The sequence below is a fragment of the Vanessa atalanta genome, chromosome 30 (assembly GCF_905147765.1).
Source record: "Vanessa atalanta chromosome 30, ilVanAtal1.2, whole genome shotgun sequence".
Taxonomy (NCBI): Eukaryota; Metazoa; Arthropoda; class Insecta; order Lepidoptera; family Nymphalidae; genus Vanessa; species Vanessa atalanta.
In genome coordinates, this window is record NC_061900.1 from 374,190 (window position 1) to 393,211 (window position 19,022).

Consider the following 19,022-nt stretch of genomic DNA (forward strand, 5'->3'; position numbering starts at 1 on the left):
ATGTTGCCGTTTTTATTTTGTATAAACATTTGTACACACCGTTTACCTAGATACCTTTTTCACTCAGTACTAAACATTTGTTTTTTTATCAATTACAACCGCTAGCCTAAAGCGATTCTTGATTGATGATCTTAGACACACGTGTGACATTCTTTGCGATCCTTTTTTTACTCTCTGCATTCTGATAGTTAGTAAACGATTTTTATGAATAGACTATACTATAAAAACTACTCTTGAGACAATTTTATTCACCAAATAAAATCATAGACAACTACTAACAATGTATTATTAATAAACAATTTTTTTTTTATATTTGAAATAAAACTAGGTATGTTATTAATATTATATTTAAATGAAACACAACATCAAATAAAATAATATATTATTAAGTCAGTTCGTTGGAAGTCTGCGGCGGGACGGGCACGTTGATGGTCCAGTCCATTGCCATACGGCTGCGGCCACACTAGATAAATCAAAAACACATTGTATCGTACTGTATTCGAACACAGATCTTTTCTCAACGATGATTTAACGTAGGCGGATTGGAAAATTGACATCTGATGGTAAGTCACCTCTGCATTGATTCCTCATATCAATGCAGTTACACTGACTCACTCACCTTTCAAAGCGGAACACAATAATACCAATGCTGTTTGGCGGAATTAGAATATGGAAAGTATGTAATCTACCCAGGCTTGAACCAAGCGTCGTTGGGTATTAAAAATGGGGCCAACGGAAAAAAATAAGGCCTACATACATACTACATATAAGGAGGATTTATATTGGTCTATAGATAGTGTTAAAGTATTCAGGTAATTGACGCATCAAGAAAAAAAAACATTATATATATATTCTTATCGATCAAAAGTGAAAATTATCGAACTTTATAATAACGAAAAACAATCAACAATAGTATTAATTACTTTAAATTAATAAAAAAAAAAACAAATAAAACGTCCAATGTTCGATGATTCAGCAAAAATATGTCCGAAGCACTCAAAACTTCGCCTTAGTCACAGATGACAGATGATCGCGCGCGTTTTTTTTTTTTAATGTAAAACGCGACAAGGTATTCATGTATTAGTATTTAGTACGTAACGGAACTCCCGAATGATTGGATCGTTTTCTATTAAATGTTCTGAGTATATTTGAGTTGGTTCCTGGATGATTTAGATTTGACCTGGCAGATGGCGCTGGGTTCAAGAAACATATATAATTCTTATATATGTTTCTTGGCATACCTGGGCATAGTCGGGACGGGCAGCTAGTATACATGTGTAGTTAAACTAGTTAAAAGATATGATCACCATTGGTGACCACGAGCTGAACAGAACTCACCTTGGGCTTCAAGTGCACGAGCTTGTTGTGGTTGTAGAGCGCGGCCTCGTAGCCGAAGGCGGCCGGGCACTTGTCGCAGCGGAACGGACGCTCGCCTGTGTGTGTGCGCAGGTGCCCCTCCAGGCTCTTCTTGGTCTGTCCATATAAATGATACGCATGTAAGATTTAGATTTTTATCCATCACCAAACCAGATGATTGCACATTAACACATGAAACTCGAGTAATTGTCTGTATGTCAGTTAAGATTAACTGAGCAATCTCATCGAGATACGTCTAATTCTCGTGATTGAACTTGGTGTGGGGTGTGGTGGCGTGTGGTGTGTGGTGGCGTGTAGTGTGTGGTGGCGTGTGGTGTGTGTTGGCGTGTGGTGTGTGTTGGCGTGTGGTGTGTGGTGGCGTGTGGTGTGTAGTGGCGAGTGGTGTGTGGTGGCGTGTGGTGTGTGGTGTGTGGTGGCGTGTGGTGTGTACTCACGGTATAAGTCTTCCCACAGACGTCACACACGTGGTTACGCGTGAGGCGTGCGTTGCGGTGCAACATTCGCATGTGTGTCCGCAGCACAGGACGTGACGAGCAGCTCTGACGGGCATGTAGCGATATTAACAAATATCTCAGATTGATGTCCAAATATTTCAAAATGTAAGTATTGAATTTCTTATTTTACGAACAACCCCCCCCCCCCAGTGTACTCACGAAGTGACAGCCGGCAACGGAGCAGGTGATGGGAGTGACCTTCAGATGCACGGCGAGCTTGTGCTCCTCCAGGCGAGTCGCCTTCACGAACTTCTTGTCACACAACTGACAAGCGTATCTACATACGAACACAGACAAACACAAGATTATAATAATACGTGATGGTAGGACTCTGCAAGCCCCCTGTGGGTACCCCCCACTCACCATATTTTACCACCAAATAGCAATACTTAGCATTGTTGTCTCCCGGTTTGCTTAAGCAAAGCGAACTAAAGGCACAAGGTCTCCATTTCCACGACCACGCACTATCTTTGGTAAGTGAGATGTTAGTCATAAAGACCTTGTCATTAGCGATGTAAACATGGATTGTGTCACAAACAGTGTTAATATCTATGGGAAATGGTGACCACTTAATATTAGGTCTGTCTTCCTATTTATCTCAAAAAAAAAAACATTCAGCGGCTTCTTATAGTATTTTTACAAGACTCTGGAATAAATGTTATTAACTCCATACCAAAAAGACTGGCAACATTATTTAAGTAACCATAGTATGCTGTTAGGTGGGGTAAACTTTTGATTTTGGAAACTGTCCTGGATTAATATATCTTTATCTATACATATAATAAAATTGGAGTGTCTGTTTGTAATATTAAAATATACCCATTTTTACTAAATGCATATGTATACACGGTACATATACCAAAATAACATTTATTAGAATTTTTGTCTGTCTGTCTGTTTGTTCCGGCTAATCTCTGGAACGGCTGAACCGATTTCGACGGGACTTTCACTGGCAGATAGCGAATGTAATAAGTAGTAACTTAGGCATAATACTTTTATTTAGAATTATATATAGAATAAAAATAAAATCACGCTACAATATCCAAATAACTTAAATTCAACCAACGCGCACGAAGTCGCGGGCACAGCTAGTTTATAATAAAACACTATTCCACTTAACTACTTATATACACTTTAATATTGCTTTCAAAAGTGAACCCAAATTAATATTCAACGTCAAAGTAATTTATTTATCTTTACCCCTCCTGCCATTAGAATATACTAAAGTACAGTAACATTTATGAACATTCTAGAACAGAATTGATACGTATTTAAGCGTTTCTAGATAATCTACCACTAAGGGGGTGAAATAAGGGTTGAAAGTTTTTATGAGAGTCAGTCAGTTTTTAAGTTGAAAACGTGTAAAATTAAGTTTTTTAAATCTGTGGCTGAATAACTAGTGGGTAGAATCCAACTTTCGACTGAAAAAAAATTTAAAGCATACGAGAGAAGGAGATGGAATGATAGATAGAGTGAGAGGGAGAATTGTTACGTACTTGAGTTTCGCCGGGTCGATGTGTTTGAGATTGTACTTCAAGTGTTGGTTGTACGACATGCGGTTCTTGAAGTTCATGTCACACTGAAACAAAAGTTATTGAAAGGCAAGGCAATTTTTTTTATGAGCCGAGATGGTCCAGTGGCTAGAACGCGTGCATCTTAACCGATGATTTCGGGTTCAAACCCAGGCAGGCACCACTGAAATTTCATGTGCTTAATTTGTGTTTATAATTCATCTCGTGGTCGGCGGTGAAGGAAAACATCGTGAGGAAACCTGGATGTGTCTAATTTCAACGAAATTCTGCCACATGTGTATTCCGCCAACCCGCATTGGAGCAGCGTGGTGGAATATGCTCCAAACCTTCTCCTCAAAGGGAGAGGAGGCCTTTCTCCCAGCAGTGGGACATTTACGGGCTGCTAATGCTAAAAAAAAAGGCAATTTTACAGTAAATTTGTATGTGTTAATAATTCAGTGGCTTAATGCTAAAAGCACACCAGATATTCTACTGCCATACACCAGATACTCTACTGAGACACAGTGAGTAGGTCTCAGGCAATGTGGGTGACACTAATCTTGGTTTTATAGCGAATCTCATGTACCAGGAGATCATGAATAGTGAATGAGAAGGTCTCACCAAACGTGGGTGACACCAATCTTGGTTATGAAGCGAGTGTCTCATGTACCAGGAGATCATGAATAGTGATGAAGAAGGGGTCACCGAACATAACGAATGTACTCACCTGATGACAGTACAGGTGCGCGGACTCGTCATGCGTCACGAGATGAATCTCCATCGCCTTCTTGAAGAGGAACTTCTTTCCACACCGAGGACATTCGTATTCCTTCTCACCTTTGTGAATGCTAAAAAAACATTTTTTTCTTTAAAGTAATATACATAACAATAATTCGATCATAAAACAAACTTTAATATTTTTCTGTTTCAAGTTGAAGTTTGAGTGAGCCAGTGTAACTACAGGCACAAGGGTCATAACATGTTAGTTCCCAAGGTTAGCAGGGCATTGGTGTTGCAAGGAATGGTTACCATTTCTTACAAAGTCCTTGTCTATGGGCGGTGGTGACTACACACTACGAGGTGGCCGAATAAATCAACCTCAATATTAAAAATAAAATTAATGCAGTCCCTATACCACACAGCCCTACCATCGACAGACCGAGATGGGTATCACATAAGTAATACTCACAACAGGTGCGTCCTCAGGGACGTCCGGTCGCGGAACGTCTTCCCGCACAGCTCGCACTTCTGTCGCTCCGAGTGATTCTTAATGTGATTGCGTAATTTTCCTAGAGATCTGTCGAGAGATCGATATATTAAACAATATTTACACTGGCAGACATACTATTGTATGGTATAGTATAGTAAAGTGTACTTTGGTATAGTTGTGTCTAGTGTAGTGTAGTACACTGTGGCACAATTGTGTCTAATGTAGTGTAGTGCACTGTGGCATAGTTGTGTTTAGTGTAGCTTAGTGTACTGTGGCATAGCTGTGTATAGGGCAGGACGCCGACTCACGTCTCGACCCGGCCGCACACGGAGCAGGTGTGCGTGGGCGTCTCCCCTCCGTGCTCGCGCGCCACGTGGTCGGCGCACACCGCCGCGCGCGACCAGTCGCAGCCGCACCACGAGCAGCGCCACCTGTGCACACACTCGGTCACGGGGAGTACCAACGCGTAGTCGGCTGGGCGCGGAAACAGACAGGGGTCAGAGTGCACACACGCAGCCAGCTATGCGCGCGCACACAAACTGGTCACAGAGCGCACACACACAGCCAGCTGTACACGCGCACAAGGACTGGTCACAGGGTGCACACACGGAGCCAGCTGTACACGCGCGCCCGCGCCGGTCTCACGGTGTACACACGCAGCCGGCTTTGCGCGCCCACGCGAACCGGTCAGAGTGCACACACGCAGCCGGCTGAGCGCGCGCACACAAACTGGTCACAGAGTGCACGCCCACAGCCAGCTGTGCGCGCGCACACGCAGAGCGCGCGGCTGTGCGCCGGACTCACCGCACGCGGTGGCGGCGGCGGTGCGCGGCCAGCGCGTGCTTGTCGCGGCACCGCACGCGGCACACGGAGCACTCGGCGCTGCCGGACGACTGCCGACATGGAACAATGACATTTTTTATTTACTTACAGAACGTAGGCGAAGTGGGCTGGTAAGTGGGTAGAAACTTTCATTGCCGAGCAGCGGGACATTTTCTCGCCTGACTTTATATATATATGGCTGTTGTGTCACGCACCGGATCGTGTTTCTTCATGTGGTCCTCCAGCTTGCAGCGATGGTTGAACCCGAGCGCGCAGTCGTAGCAGCGGTACTCGTGACGTGTGAACGACTCGCTCTGCAATGCGCGCTGACGTTCCGCCTCCACCTGCGGGGGGTATTACTTTAGTAAGTATATAAGTATATACACTTCAGTCGAGTAAGCCCTAAATTGCACTAAATGTAAATTGTATTTAAAATTACCGACGTGACAGTTTGGAAAAACGAGAAGAACTGCCAGAAACCATAGCGATATCTAAGACCTTCTTGCTGTTTACAGACAACCGTTTCCTCTAAGGATCTCCATCATGGCTCTTCTTAAGATCTCCGAAACGAGCGGCTTCAAACCCTTATAAGATTTTTCCATCTTGCAGGGGCCTGCTTACGCTACATCCTCCGGGTTGTGGTTTTCTGCCATAGCAACCATCGATTCTAAGGAAGATGTGCCCTTTCCACTGGCAATGTAGTTTAGTAATACTTTTTGTCCCATAATTAACACAGCTATAACCAAGGTTGGGAATAGCAGGCTTGCCAAGGACTACAGACCGTCGTTTTTCGGTCTGCCTAAATTTGCCATAAAGGTCACGCTTGGCAGACCAGTTGGCGATCGCAATGAGCTGTTCTTAGTACTCACTACATGCCGACCCCCTTCTCTCGTAGATATACCCTCGAGCCAACCTATGCCTCACGGATTAAGATAGAGTGTTAATATTCGTCGTCATCACCACACGGCACATAGTACATGATATTTGTAATTGGCATTCTGCAATAGTAGATATTTTATCTATATTGAAATTAGATGCCAAGTTTCTCTAGCAGCTAGCTTAAAATACTGCAAAAGTTCTGGGCTAGCTGCAAAATGGAAAATCAGCGTACGCACAAAGTCTACGTTGAGTATGACCATGACCTAAATCGTTCAGGAAAACATCAGAATAATTCATTACTACTAGTATCCCCCATTAGTCAATAGTAATTAATTGATATGAGCCTTAAATCAACAGACGACAGCTCACCTCCTCCCAAGTCAGCACCACCATTTCCAGCTGGTCGCTACTGACGTTCAACTGCTGCAACTTCTTGCTGACCCGCGCGTTCCGCACCACGCCGGGGGAAGTCTCGCGTTTCGGATCCTTTGTTGGGTTTAGTTTATCTGTGGCCAAAATCACCGAATGCTATAAATGGAGGGACGGCAACCTTGTCAAAGTATCGAATACGACAGTTCTCGAGCAAAAGGAACCTTAACAAAGTTTTGATAAAGAATTATCAGACTCTTTCAACTTATGCCCATGACCAAACCCATCCGGTTAGGTACCGCCCACTCAGCATGTGTTCTACCTCCAAACAGCAAAACTTAGTGTCGTCAAATTCAATATAAAGCGTGAGTGAGCCAGTAAGTATACCGGCACCAGGGTACTGAGAATATTTCGACGGAAAAACCCAATAATATTTAATCGGGAGTTAGTACCCAGAACCTCAGGATCTGTGGTATTTTATCCAGCTCCTAGACCAACGAAGAAGTCAACAGCAGTAGTTTATGAAACGAGATGGCTCAGTGGTTAGAACGCGTGCGTCTTAACCGAAGATTTCGGATTCAAACCCAGGCAGACACCACTGAATTTTCATGTCACGTAAACCAAAATTCAAAATATTCTCTATTCAAGTAGAATCATAAAAGTAATAATAATAATAACATCACAAAGGTTGACTTCTTCTTTTGAGTGCCATGAGCTTCCGTGCCAGAAGAAGTAGCTCTTCCTTAACACACTCATACTTTAATTCAAAGTTATAAGGTGAAACAAGCTAAGAATTACAATAATACTTAATGGTAGCATTAAGCGTAGCGTTACTACTAACGCGCGCGCGTGTGTGTGTGTGTCTCGGGTTCAAACCCAGGCAGCCACCACTGACTTTTCATGTGTTTAATTTGTGTTTATAATTCATCTCGTGCTCGGCGGTGAAAGAAAACATCGTGAGGAGACCTGCATGTGTCTATTTTCAACCTAATTCTGCCACATTTGTATTCCACCAACCCGCACTGGAGCAGCGTGGTGGAATTCGCGCCAAACCTTCTCCTCAAAGGGAGAGGAGGTCTTAGCCCAGCAGTGGGAAATTTACAGGCTGCTAATGTATCGGGTGTACCTTAGGTGGGTCGATCGAAACTGAAATCAATATCAAAAGCTCACCGTTGGTAAAGAACTTCCTCATTTCCTTATTCTTCTCCTCTTTGACGATCTGCAGCGGTTCGTCGTCCGAATCATTAAACTTTTCGTCGTTTACACCGGATTTCGTAGTTCTCGACTCGTGCGACGAATCGTGTTCAATTGGATCGAATTTAAGATCGATCTGAAATTTAATTTATGCATTCATATTGTAAATTTACGTTTTCCGTGAGTTGCTATTACAATTTAAGCCCTATATCTACTGCCAGACGGTTTATTTTTCAAATAACTTCACAGTAATTACACAATTAAATCATTTTTTTTGTTTCGTTTACTGTAACAACACGACAATATCGATAGTACTGAGAGAGTTACTTTCCTTTGGGAGCTCGTTTCGTGGTCTCTGTTTTAGTTACCCGACAAGACTCTATGGGGTTAGCCACATTTAATTTTAAGGTGGCGTTTTGAAAAAAGAATTTATCTTTAAATAAATGGCCACTAGTTATAGTACAAGATCCTTTTAAGACAAGATTATCCTGTCTAGAAATCAATAAATACCAGCTTCACGCTTTTTTATCATGAATATCATCTTGTATTGAGTGATATGTCTTATTTATTAATGTTTTTTTGACAAGAACTTTAAATTCAATTTATAATAAAATGTTTTCACAATTATTTTCAAACGATTACAGTGAAATTCGTACACGGAGCGTACTTCAGGCTGCAAGACTTACCATCAAAGCGCCTTCCTTGTCATCGTCGTCGTCGTCATTGACGTCACCGACTTCCTCGGTCACGTTACTGTGATAATCATTACCGTCGTCTTCGATTTTCACGAAGGTCAGCGATGGTGTTTCTGAACTACGAGCGCAGTTCGTATTGTATATAATTTCATTGTTACACACACTCGTCGAGAGACTGGACAGCGACGATATTGTTGAATGATGGAGCTTAAATTAAAATTGTATTTATTAGGTGACCATTTGGCGGTAGGGCGTCGTGCCAGCCCGTCTCAGTACAAACCACTCATCAGATTTTATACCGCCAAACAGTGAAACTTACGATTAGAGACATTTATATTCTCGGCGCAGCATGTCTTCTTCTTCCATACTTCTCTATCGGACGTCAACTCACAAGTAACATTCTTCCTAACCACATTACAAACTAGACGACCTCCGTGGTCAAGTAGTATGTGCACCGATTTTCATGGGTACGCTACTCCGAGGTCCTGGGTTCGAATCCCGGGCAAGTCGACATAGAAAATGTTCATTAGTTTTCTATGTTGTCTTGGGTCTGGATGTTTGTGGCACCGTCGTTTCTTATGATTTTCCATAACACATGTGCTTTAGCTACTTACATTGGGATCAGAGTAATGTATGTGATTTTGTCCAATTAATTGTCCAATATCGTCTTTCACACAATCTATCCAACGTTTCTTTGGTTTATTTCTCAATCTATAGATTAAAAATTTAGTCAAAGTTGATACTCACCATGTAACTCACGAGAATGTCGTGCGCGTTTCTGATTTGAGTCTTGAACCTCGTAAACTTCTTCAAGAGTGCCCTACACTCCCAGCACAGCTCCAATTGATTTTTGCTATAATTCTGAAAATCAATCATTTCCAAAATCATCTGTAATATCTTCTTCGACAATATTTATTTAAATTACATGATGTAAATGGCCATATCGATCTATATTAAATGCACAATGTATTTAAAGTAGTTAATTGGATAAGGATTAATGCTGTATTGCTTAAAATCGATTCGAAAATAAGCCATTATTTCTCGTAAAAAGTAAAGGATAAAAAAAAAGGTTGTTGTAGAGATAGACATATACCATCGCGGACTTTTTTGAAGACCTTTTTAAGGTGTACAATACTGTAGTACGTTATTTTGATCGATCTCGTAGGGTTCAGCCAGCGTTTGCAATGTAAGCGCAAAAAATGTGTTTATTTTCGACATCACTTAATGGTGAAATATCGTCCTATCAATATTGTATCTAGAGAGGTAGTCAGGAATCTTATTTCTCTGTTGGACAAAGCGTTGGTTCGTGTGTAGTAATGTGTCTCGTGCATGCTAATCGCCACCACTTATGAATCTTGGCCGAAATGATGCAAAGTAAGCGGTAGTATGGTCTTCAGCAATGGGCTATTTGACTGGTATTTGTTTTTAAAATCCATTTTATATTAATTAGTAGAGGTTAAGGAACTCAGTGAAAGTTGTGTTTTTAAATTCTAGTACATATTTGTTGAAAAATATCAAATTAAGAATTGAATATTTAAATGGCACGCGAAAACGCTACTTTGACAATATGACGCTGCAATGGAGTCGGTGACGTCACTTGCCTGTATTGTAATCCGTGGCACATATAATCCACGTACACTAGTCAAACAAGGTTTACAAGCAAGAGACGTCATCATAAGCCCGACCAATCGGGAGCGTTTTGTGTCACGTGACAAACGTTTAAAAAATGCATTTTATTTTTGAATAAATTAATTATTATATTCAACCTTCATTAATAAATAACCATTTTTAAACTCACAGTATATACTGATTACAATAATTGACACTTTATTTTTCGCATTGACGAATAGCCTATTGTGTGCTTAGGTGCACTGTAGGTACGGTTGTCTCAATTTTGTATTTGAGCATGCTTTAAAGTTGCTTGTGGCATAGCAACTTTATATCCCTTAAGAGTATAGTGTTTTATGTTATTTATAACAATTACCGCCGCCCATTGTGTAATTTTTGAAAGTAATGTAAGATTTGGCAGTAAATCTTGTTTCAGAAACACGTGCTATGTCTATTTTCTTATAAAATTTTAAAATGTTTTGATTTCTTGACATTGTTGGTGTTCCAAGTGACTAATCGGTAACACACATTCAATACACCATTTTGTCCATCATGTGTTCTTGAAATTTAGCATACATGTGTTCTAGTTGGTCTGCATTGTTCTCTTTATAGAGGAGCGTTACTATATTTTGTTGTCTGGTTCTGTACACATTTATTCAAATTTTTTATGCAATTATTGATAGTTAAAAAACAATTTTATACGTCCTGTATTCGTAAGGCTACTTATAACTTTTGGCCTGATGTTTATATTTAAAGTTAAAATATTTGTAATTATTACATATAAATATAAGTATGATAACAAAACTCATTGCACTAATAACATTTTCTAATATTTAGTACTTAATACTCAAGATGACCACAAAGTTTATAAGTTTCCTCCCTAGCTTGGTGAGGTGACCGTTTTTTCTGATGAATGATTGAGTAGTTAAGAGGATAATGCGTAACAAAATAAAATTACACAACAGATTTTGATGCGGTTTCATCAATAGATAGATTGATTCAAGAGGAAGGTTTATATGTATAATAAATGCACAATATAGCAGAGAATCACTAATCATTTTAGAGGTTTCTGAAGTGATGTCATCAATAAACACATTTTTTGCGCTTACATTGCAAATGCTGGCTGAACCCTACGAGACAGAACAAAATAATGTACGACAGTATTGTACACTTTAAAAAGATTTACAAAAAGTTTTTAATGGTATATGTCTGTCTCTTAGGGATAACCCACAATAACCATTTTTTTTCCTTTATTTTTTATGAGAAATAAGGGCTTATTTTTGAGGCGATTTTAAGCAATACAGCAATAATCCTTGTCTATATCAATATACCCAGATCTAATATAGATCAATATAGCCATTTACAGCATGTAATTTTAATAAATATTTTTGAATATATTACAGATTTAAAATACAGGGATATAGCGGTTTGTATTGTCTAATGACAAAAAACCTTTGAACATAAAAAACATTAATTTAATATCAGCATTACACCCAAGCAAAGTCAGGGTCAATCGAAGGAGGAATAAAGATGAACAAAACTTAGATTTATTTCATGCAATCTGCTTATATATGCTATGTTAATAGTTCTTGATTAATTTGTCATTAGTTATAATACAACACTATTCCATTTAATCCTTATTATGTTTATTCCATTTAAGAAAGTTCTGATAGCATCTCCGTCAATGTTGTCATTATATATCGTCAATTTGATATTAAATATTGTTTATTTTGCTTTTGTCCTCTTGAGTTTGTATATACTATAGATACTTTAAATATGCCATATGTGCATGGAATATACTCAAAAAGAGGTACAAAGTTTGATCTAATAGATTTAGTAGCAATTATTATTGATTGATTTAAACTACAAGCTTTTTACACTTGGATAGATTTATGATTCGAAATATTATAAACTCTTTAATAAATTATACAAAGCAGTTCTATTATTTTATTATAAATAAGTTCTTAATATATTCCAATTACTTTTATTTTAGTAATATTTATATAATAAATACTTTTTGGAATTAAAAGAATTAATTTCTGAACGATTAACACATGCTCTTACTAAACTTAACGTAAATAATTTGATGACATTAAAATTCAATAAATAAGTACAAGTTATAATCTGAATAATATTATATATCCTAACTTATAAGTAAATTGCTCTCGCTATTGCCTTATATTATTAAAAGCGATATTTTGACCAAGTTAGAATCACTAGAAGCATAATATATTAAATTAATACAATCTTTTTTTTTTATTTAGCGCTAAGAAAACAATTTTGTCGTCCTTTCTTCGTTCTACGATGCTGTATAGTAAAGTATTATATTTACAAATGAATGTCGATATTATAGTTTAAGTTAAAAAAAACTTTAATTTACTTACAATATTGATAAAACTGTAAAATAATTTTCTGTCGCTCTCATCCACTGTCTTCAAGTTTCTATTTTTGCTTAAGCAACCCTCACAGACGTTGAAATTCATTATAAATTTATATACTTATTTCTATTAAGTTTTAGTTAAATAATATTTCAAATATCACTTAATTTTTTTTGTTTATTTTCAATTGCATCAATAAAATTTTATGACAGATGAAAATTCAATCCTTTCAAAGTTGCCATAATTTCAAATGTCAACTTTGCAATTTGCATTATGGGTATAATAAAATACTATTCATAAAGCGAACTCCACATATTTGCTTAAATTGCGAGATGAATACAAGACTATCCACTTTGCTTGACAACTATGGAATATGGATACTATATAACTACTAACTTCATCGATTTACTTATTTTATGTGTGACTGTGTTTATCTGTGGCATCTCAAAGTTCGAGTTCAGATACGAATATAATAAAAAAAAGTTAGTGCACTTATTTACGTTTTTGCATGTAAATTATTTATTACAATAATATTTAGCCCATATGGCTTATAAAGTTTTTATTTTCATGAGTAAGTGAGATGGAAATATATGGTATAAAGTTGAGTGGCTACACAGACACACTAAATTGGCTGCTCAGTGACTAACTTCGTCGTGCAAAGTTCATGTGCAAGCGCATTATAAAAAAAAATACTCCTATGTTTTTTTCTTGACGTGCCTAATGAGGTTTGACTTAAATGATGTAAATAAATCTCATAATTAGGTAACTCAATGTTTTCCATCTCCATTAAAAATTTAAATTTGTAAGGATTTTACATTAGGTTCAGGTAGTACAGGAAGACTGGTTATATTTAAATAATTACGTATCGTGACTGACGTCTGAGACTGAAATTTTCATCCACCATTTAGTTATGAATTGAGTGGTTGGCAAGGGGTTGACAAGGGGTCAAACAGCATCAATTAATTATGACTATTGAGTACCTTCATTTCGAACAAACAAAAAAATATTTCGGGGTTTTAGTTATTTCACCCAAAAAGAGGTAATAAATTCATAGCTCCAAATTTGACTATCTCTTGAATATAAAAAAAGAAACAAAAACAATAACTGTTGACACGTTGTCAATTAAATAAATTATCCCAAGACACAGATAATTATGTAAAAAATTGAAATTTCTATTTATTTTAATCTAATGTAAAACTTTACTGTTTTAATTAATTTTTACTAAAATATACCTTTGTTTAGAAAGGCGCGAGCGTCATCAAATCATTCCACGAGTAAAGACAGAAATTAAAAAAATGTTTATAAATGTATTTTTTATTAATCGCTTTCACATGCTTAAAAACGAATTAAATAAAATGACAGTCAATACGATTATAAATAAATAAATCGATTCACACTAGTAATTACTAGTTACAAAAATAATTTAATAATAAATTACCGAAAGAATACCCAAAAAATATTCTTAAAACTAAGATTATTTGTATAAATATAATTAAAATTAATACATTTAAAACGCGTCCGTAGTTTCGAAAGATTTATAATTAAACAGATCGATAAAACTGGGACGAGTTTTAAATTGTCGACAGATGGCGCTGTTAAATAATAACTTAATGAAATAATTTAAATAAGAGCCTCTATTAATTATTTTAAATGGCCCCAGTGAGCTCATATATGTCAATAATATACCTACTAGCTTTAAACTATATTATATTGACATGAATTTCTAACTGAAAAGAAAAAAAATATCAATTGTAAGGCAAGGCTGTTTAGTTCATAGTAACAGTAAATAACAATGAGTGCATTTCTTTTGTGGCGTCATTTGCATGAAAATAATATTACCGATATTTATCAAACAGTCGTAAGAGTCATATTATTATTTACAATTTAGTTAGTTCAACTAGCAACATTACTTTTGACATTTAAAAGAGTCATGTTAAACTTTGAATATAATTCGAAAAGCGGACTTGCTTTTTTATTAATTTGTCACTTATTGATTTTTTTACATATTTATCAGCCACGTTGAAAGAATGATTCGGATGAAATCGGACGCAAAGAAACAAAGTTGACAAAAAATATGACTTGGCTTTAATTTTGTTCCGTTTTTAAACTGTCAGCTCACTGGTTCAATAAAGACTAGATTAAAACATAAATAACGAATTTCACGTCTTTTTAATCTTCTCTCCAAACTCCGGCGTTTTGGCATATTTTTCTACGTTCTCACTTATACTTGTCGCTACCGATATTTCCGTAATCGGTTCTTGATTTTTCTCCTCACTATTATCTTTTGCTGATTCTCCGAAGTAAATAGCTACATCATTATCTTCGACTTCTTGTACAGGTTGGACGTTTTCAACGTTCGGTGGTGGGACAACTATCGTGTGAGTGACGGAATTGTCTGCTCGCTGGTCGCAGTCACCGTGACTGAAGTCGTTGAAGTGGTGATGAGATTCCTTTTGCAATAAATGCTTTATATCGTTAGTACTTTGTATTTCTTGATCTTTTTGTTGTTTAGACCTGTCTATTGGTTCATATCCGGCTGGAAGGACCAATCCTTGGTTGAGGCTATCGAAATTTACATTTGTTTGATATGAGTTCTGATTTGATTGATGATGATTTGTTGATTGCTTAAAAACATTCTTTGTTTGGCTTTGGTGTTCGTTTTTAACTTGAGACGGTTGTTCTATAGCTTGTAATATGCTCTGAAGTAATCCTTCTGATAGAAGCTGTTCGTGAGGTATCGACGGTGATGTTCCTTTGCCCCGGCCGTCATCAGCGGATTGAATTTGAACAGAATACGTTGCCTGATTGTCTTTAATTGGTATTTCTGATTGACCAATTTGCTCATTTACTTGATGTAAATGTTGACTCGACGACACGATCTTCTGTTGTAATTGCTTCGTTTCTTCGCTCAAATTCTTGATCTTTTCCGATGTGTGATAAATTTGGTCTGATAGAGAATTTTGCTTGTAAATATTTTTGTTGCCATCTTTTATGGATTTTCCTTTTTGAGTTGTTTTCGCTGTTTTTCCGTCATCGATTTGATTCGGTAAGATCGTTTGGACTAATGTATGGGACGCTGTCGATAAATCTTTCGTGTTGTAAGATACGGATTCACTACCTTCAGCTGGAGTGTTGAAAACATTTTGGGAAGACAATAATTCTTGATGGTGCTTGTGGAATGCAGAGCCCAGTGAGCTCAAGCTTGCGACATAGCTTGATGCTAATTCTGAAGGTATTTTCTCACCATATTTAGCGGCTTTTAAAATAGCTTCGTGGTAGGGGCAGTGCTTTAAAATAGCAGCCGCTTCTAAGTTAGATAAATTAGCCAATAGAGTACCATCGATTGTCGCTGCTACAGCGTTGCTGGTAGACCCAGAAGCTGTATGATCTCCGACGGTCAAAAGTGGCGCTGAATAAGAATCAATTGGTGAACCATACAAGTTACTCGGTTGCTGGGATTGGAAATTTATCGGTTGCTCTGAGTGTGGTAGACTGTACAGATTCGATGGTTCGATAGAAAATGAGACGCCATTAAATCCATGGTTTCCAGAGTGATGATTTGAATCTTTAACCTCACGAATAGGTGGTGGTAAATACGCGGGGCCCTGTTTCACATGATCGATTCCATGAGAGTCTTTATGGTGGGATATTTGGCCGATCTGCTGAATTAAACCTTCGGGTACTGAATCTCTGAACTTAATAGGATGTCTTGGTGAATGACCACCGGTATGAATAGCGTGACCACCACCTGAAAATGATCCATAGGGTATAGGTAGATTAGCTGGTAACGGTTTCGGTGGAGCGCCGTATTGGTTACCTGGTGGAACTCCATATATACCTGATGGTGGTATGAGGCCTTTGGCTCCTTGTTGTCTATGTGATGGAGGATAGGGACCATTGGACAGTGAGTCTAGAGGTGGAGCACCGTATGAGTCAACAATTGCCTTTTCAGGTATAGAGGATTGTATGAATGTGAAATCGGATTGTGGGTTATTATTTTCAGTGTAATGTGCTTCGAAGACCGTCTTCGATTGGTCAATGTGATTAGAGTCTCCACCGACGATTGCATTCAAATCGATGTTTGCTAAAGCATCTTGATGTACCGTCGAATAGCCAGATGATATTTGTGCACCGGAAAAGTGTGCGTCTTGGTTGATATCCGGTAGGGAATGTCCGTCTAAGTTGATGCTCACTTCTTGGACTAATGGTGGTGGGGGTCCGTATTGGTCTAAAATTTCAATATGTCCATTGCTGTGTCCAATATTTTGAATTGATTGTATCGTGTGTACATTTTGAACATTATCGAACAATGGTTTTGAGATACCAGGAATTGGTTTCCATCCGTCGTATAGGACGTGGGGAGGTGTTGGTGGTGCTGGTATACCTGGATGGGGTGGTCTTGGGTTGGGGTCTGGCTGTGGTGGTCCATAATGGCCGATGCTACCAAAGTCTTGTACCACTAATTGGTCATTGGGTCCAATAGGGCCAAGAGGGTGTCCTGGAGGTCCATAAGTGTCTGCTGGTATGGGGAAATTAGGTTTTAAGTTTCCTGGTAAGCTAGTGATTGGAGTCCCGTATATTGGAGCTGGAAGATTTAATCCTACATCATAATTGGTTCCAATGCTTGTTCCAACACTTGTTTCTAGACTTCCAAAGTTGGTTCCAATTGTGCTTATACTTCCCACACCCGTTCCAATGTTACCAATACTTGCAGTAACTGTGCCTAGATTTTGCGGTAAAGACACTGGTAATTCAGGGAAACTTTGCACATTTAGTAAGGGCGGCCCATAGCTGACCTTTGGTGGTCCATACACAGGTTTAGGTGCTCCGTATACTGGTTTTGGTACTCCGTACACAGGCTTCGGGAAAGATAGCTTCGGTGGCTTAAAAGGTACCCCATATGTTGGTTTTGGAAGGGTTTGCTTTGGAGGACCATAGTTCTTCTTAGGTGGGCCATAAATCGGTTTCGGTGGCCCATATGTTTGTTTTGGTTTGTTTGAATGGTATTTTGGTGGCCCGTAAACTGGCTTGGGTTTACCGATAGGTGGTGGAGGCCCTTCATAGTTCTGGTTCGGGAATACGACTGGAGATGGTGGGCCGTATGCACCTGGAGGTGTTTCTAAAAATGATGGTGTATCTGGTACTCCATAAACGGGAGCAGGATGCGGTAAATCTGAAAAATATATATGTTATTAACTTTCATACAACTCTCATTATTATATCGACTGTTATTTTTCTTTACTAGATGGCGATAGTTGTATCCTGAATCGCGCTATTGTTTGGTATTACTTTGGTTTGGTACTCGCGTCTAGTGAGAATAACGAAGACATGTCACCGACAGTACACATCCGGTAGGTTTGTAACAACAGTTCAAAGGAAATACTACCGGGTATGCCAAACTTATAGATATAATTAGGAAGTAGTTTCTTTATATTTTTAATTACAGTTAAGTGTACACCTGTACGGGCACAATTTGCCCCATTTGGTGGTCAATGGTCCAGATCGTTCATAGACGTGGACGCTTTAAGAAATGATAGGGGAACTAAGATGTTACGTCCGTTGTGCCTAAGATGTGCGTACTGTGTGCCTATAATTACACTGGGTCACTAATCGTTGAAACCGGAACACAACAATACTAATTATCATAATTATTTATTTAACAAAATGTAAGGAATTATTTAACTACCCACCACTAGGTATGTTCAATGGTGGTCCATACGCATCCGGGGGCAAAGGCTCTCCGTAGGAATTTGATAAACCCCCTTCTCGTTTCTGCGCCTGCGCACCTGGAATTTACAAAACGTTTGTTAAAGATATAATTGTCGATTACTTGACAGATGATACTTTTTTAACCAGATTCAAATTAAGAAGGCGGTTTTCAATAAGGTTGTACTGCACGCCTCATAACGCGCATGCGTGTGGTTATATTCTTCGTTCGATATGACACCTTGGTTATCCCTTATCTCCGTCATTTATGGATCGATTTGGAAAATGATTATTGTTTGGGCTGATATAAAGTTATAGAAAAATGACCCCCTCTAAGGAATCTACGGGATTTTTAAAAGTGTATTCCATGCTGGCACGGCCTTGGGTTTTGTTAGTAATTTCAAATTTTTGGACATTGATAATTCTAATGCAATCAAAACTAGGTCGAATATAATGCGAATGTTTTCTTGCTTGCGAAAAATTTCAGACTCGACCAATTATTTTTAAAGGAATATTTTTTTCTAAGTTAGTTAACTTAACAAATAATATTGTATTTTGTTTCAGCTGTCACGACTTCGAACGGGTGAAATGAGATTTTGGATTTCGATCGCAGCATGACGTACCCGGTCCGATCTAATCCTCCCACTCGTGCACACAATAACTGCATCAAAATCGGTCCAGTTGCAAAGGAGCTTAGTGACACAGTCGGATAGCAGAATTATATCAAGAGCAGTTTTTTTCTTTATTACTAAACTAGCGATCCGCCTTGGCTTCGCACG

At 38.3% G+C, this 19,022-nt stretch overlaps 1 protein-coding gene across 1 annotated transcript; it reads right to left on the reverse strand.

Annotated features, from left to right (window-relative positions):
- Positions 1–331: 331 nt before the first annotated feature.
- Positions 332–12,730, reverse strand: LOC125075323 (zinc finger protein 287-like). Its single transcript, XM_047687052.1, has 15 exons — positions 12,544–12,730; positions 9,299–9,412; positions 8,543–8,758; positions 7,833–7,992; positions 6,663–6,799; positions 5,630–5,758; positions 5,397–5,485; positions 4,901–5,023; positions 4,572–4,679; positions 4,110–4,230; positions 3,368–3,450; positions 2,031–2,148; positions 1,812–1,916; positions 1,339–1,473; positions 332–463 (listed from the first exon to the last, which is right to left on the reverse strand). Exons 1-15 carry the CDS (start codon positions 12,640–12,642, stop codon positions 386–388), a joined length of 1,815 nt encoding a protein of 604 aa, XP_047543008.1. The 5' UTR covers positions 12,643–12,730; the 3' UTR covers positions 332–385.
- Between the last annotated feature and the right edge of the window lie 6,292 nt (positions 12,731–19,022).

What these genes read in the sequence shown, in the direction of transcription:
- LOC125075323 (XM_047687052.1), bottom strand. Translation starts at nt 12,642, where the DNA reads ATGAATTTCAACGTCTGTGAGGGTTGCTTAAGCAAAAATAGAAACTTG. An exon ending in ACAAGGAAGGCGCTTTGATG is followed by an intron (nt 7,993 to 8,542) that starts GTAAGTCTTGCA and finishes ATTAAATTTCAG; the next exon opens with ATCGATCTTAAATTCGATCC. An exon ending in TCTGTGGGAAGACTTATACC is followed by an intron (nt 1,474 to 1,811) that starts GTGAGTACACAC and finishes TTATATGGACAG; the next exon opens with ACCAAGAAGAGCCTGGAGGG.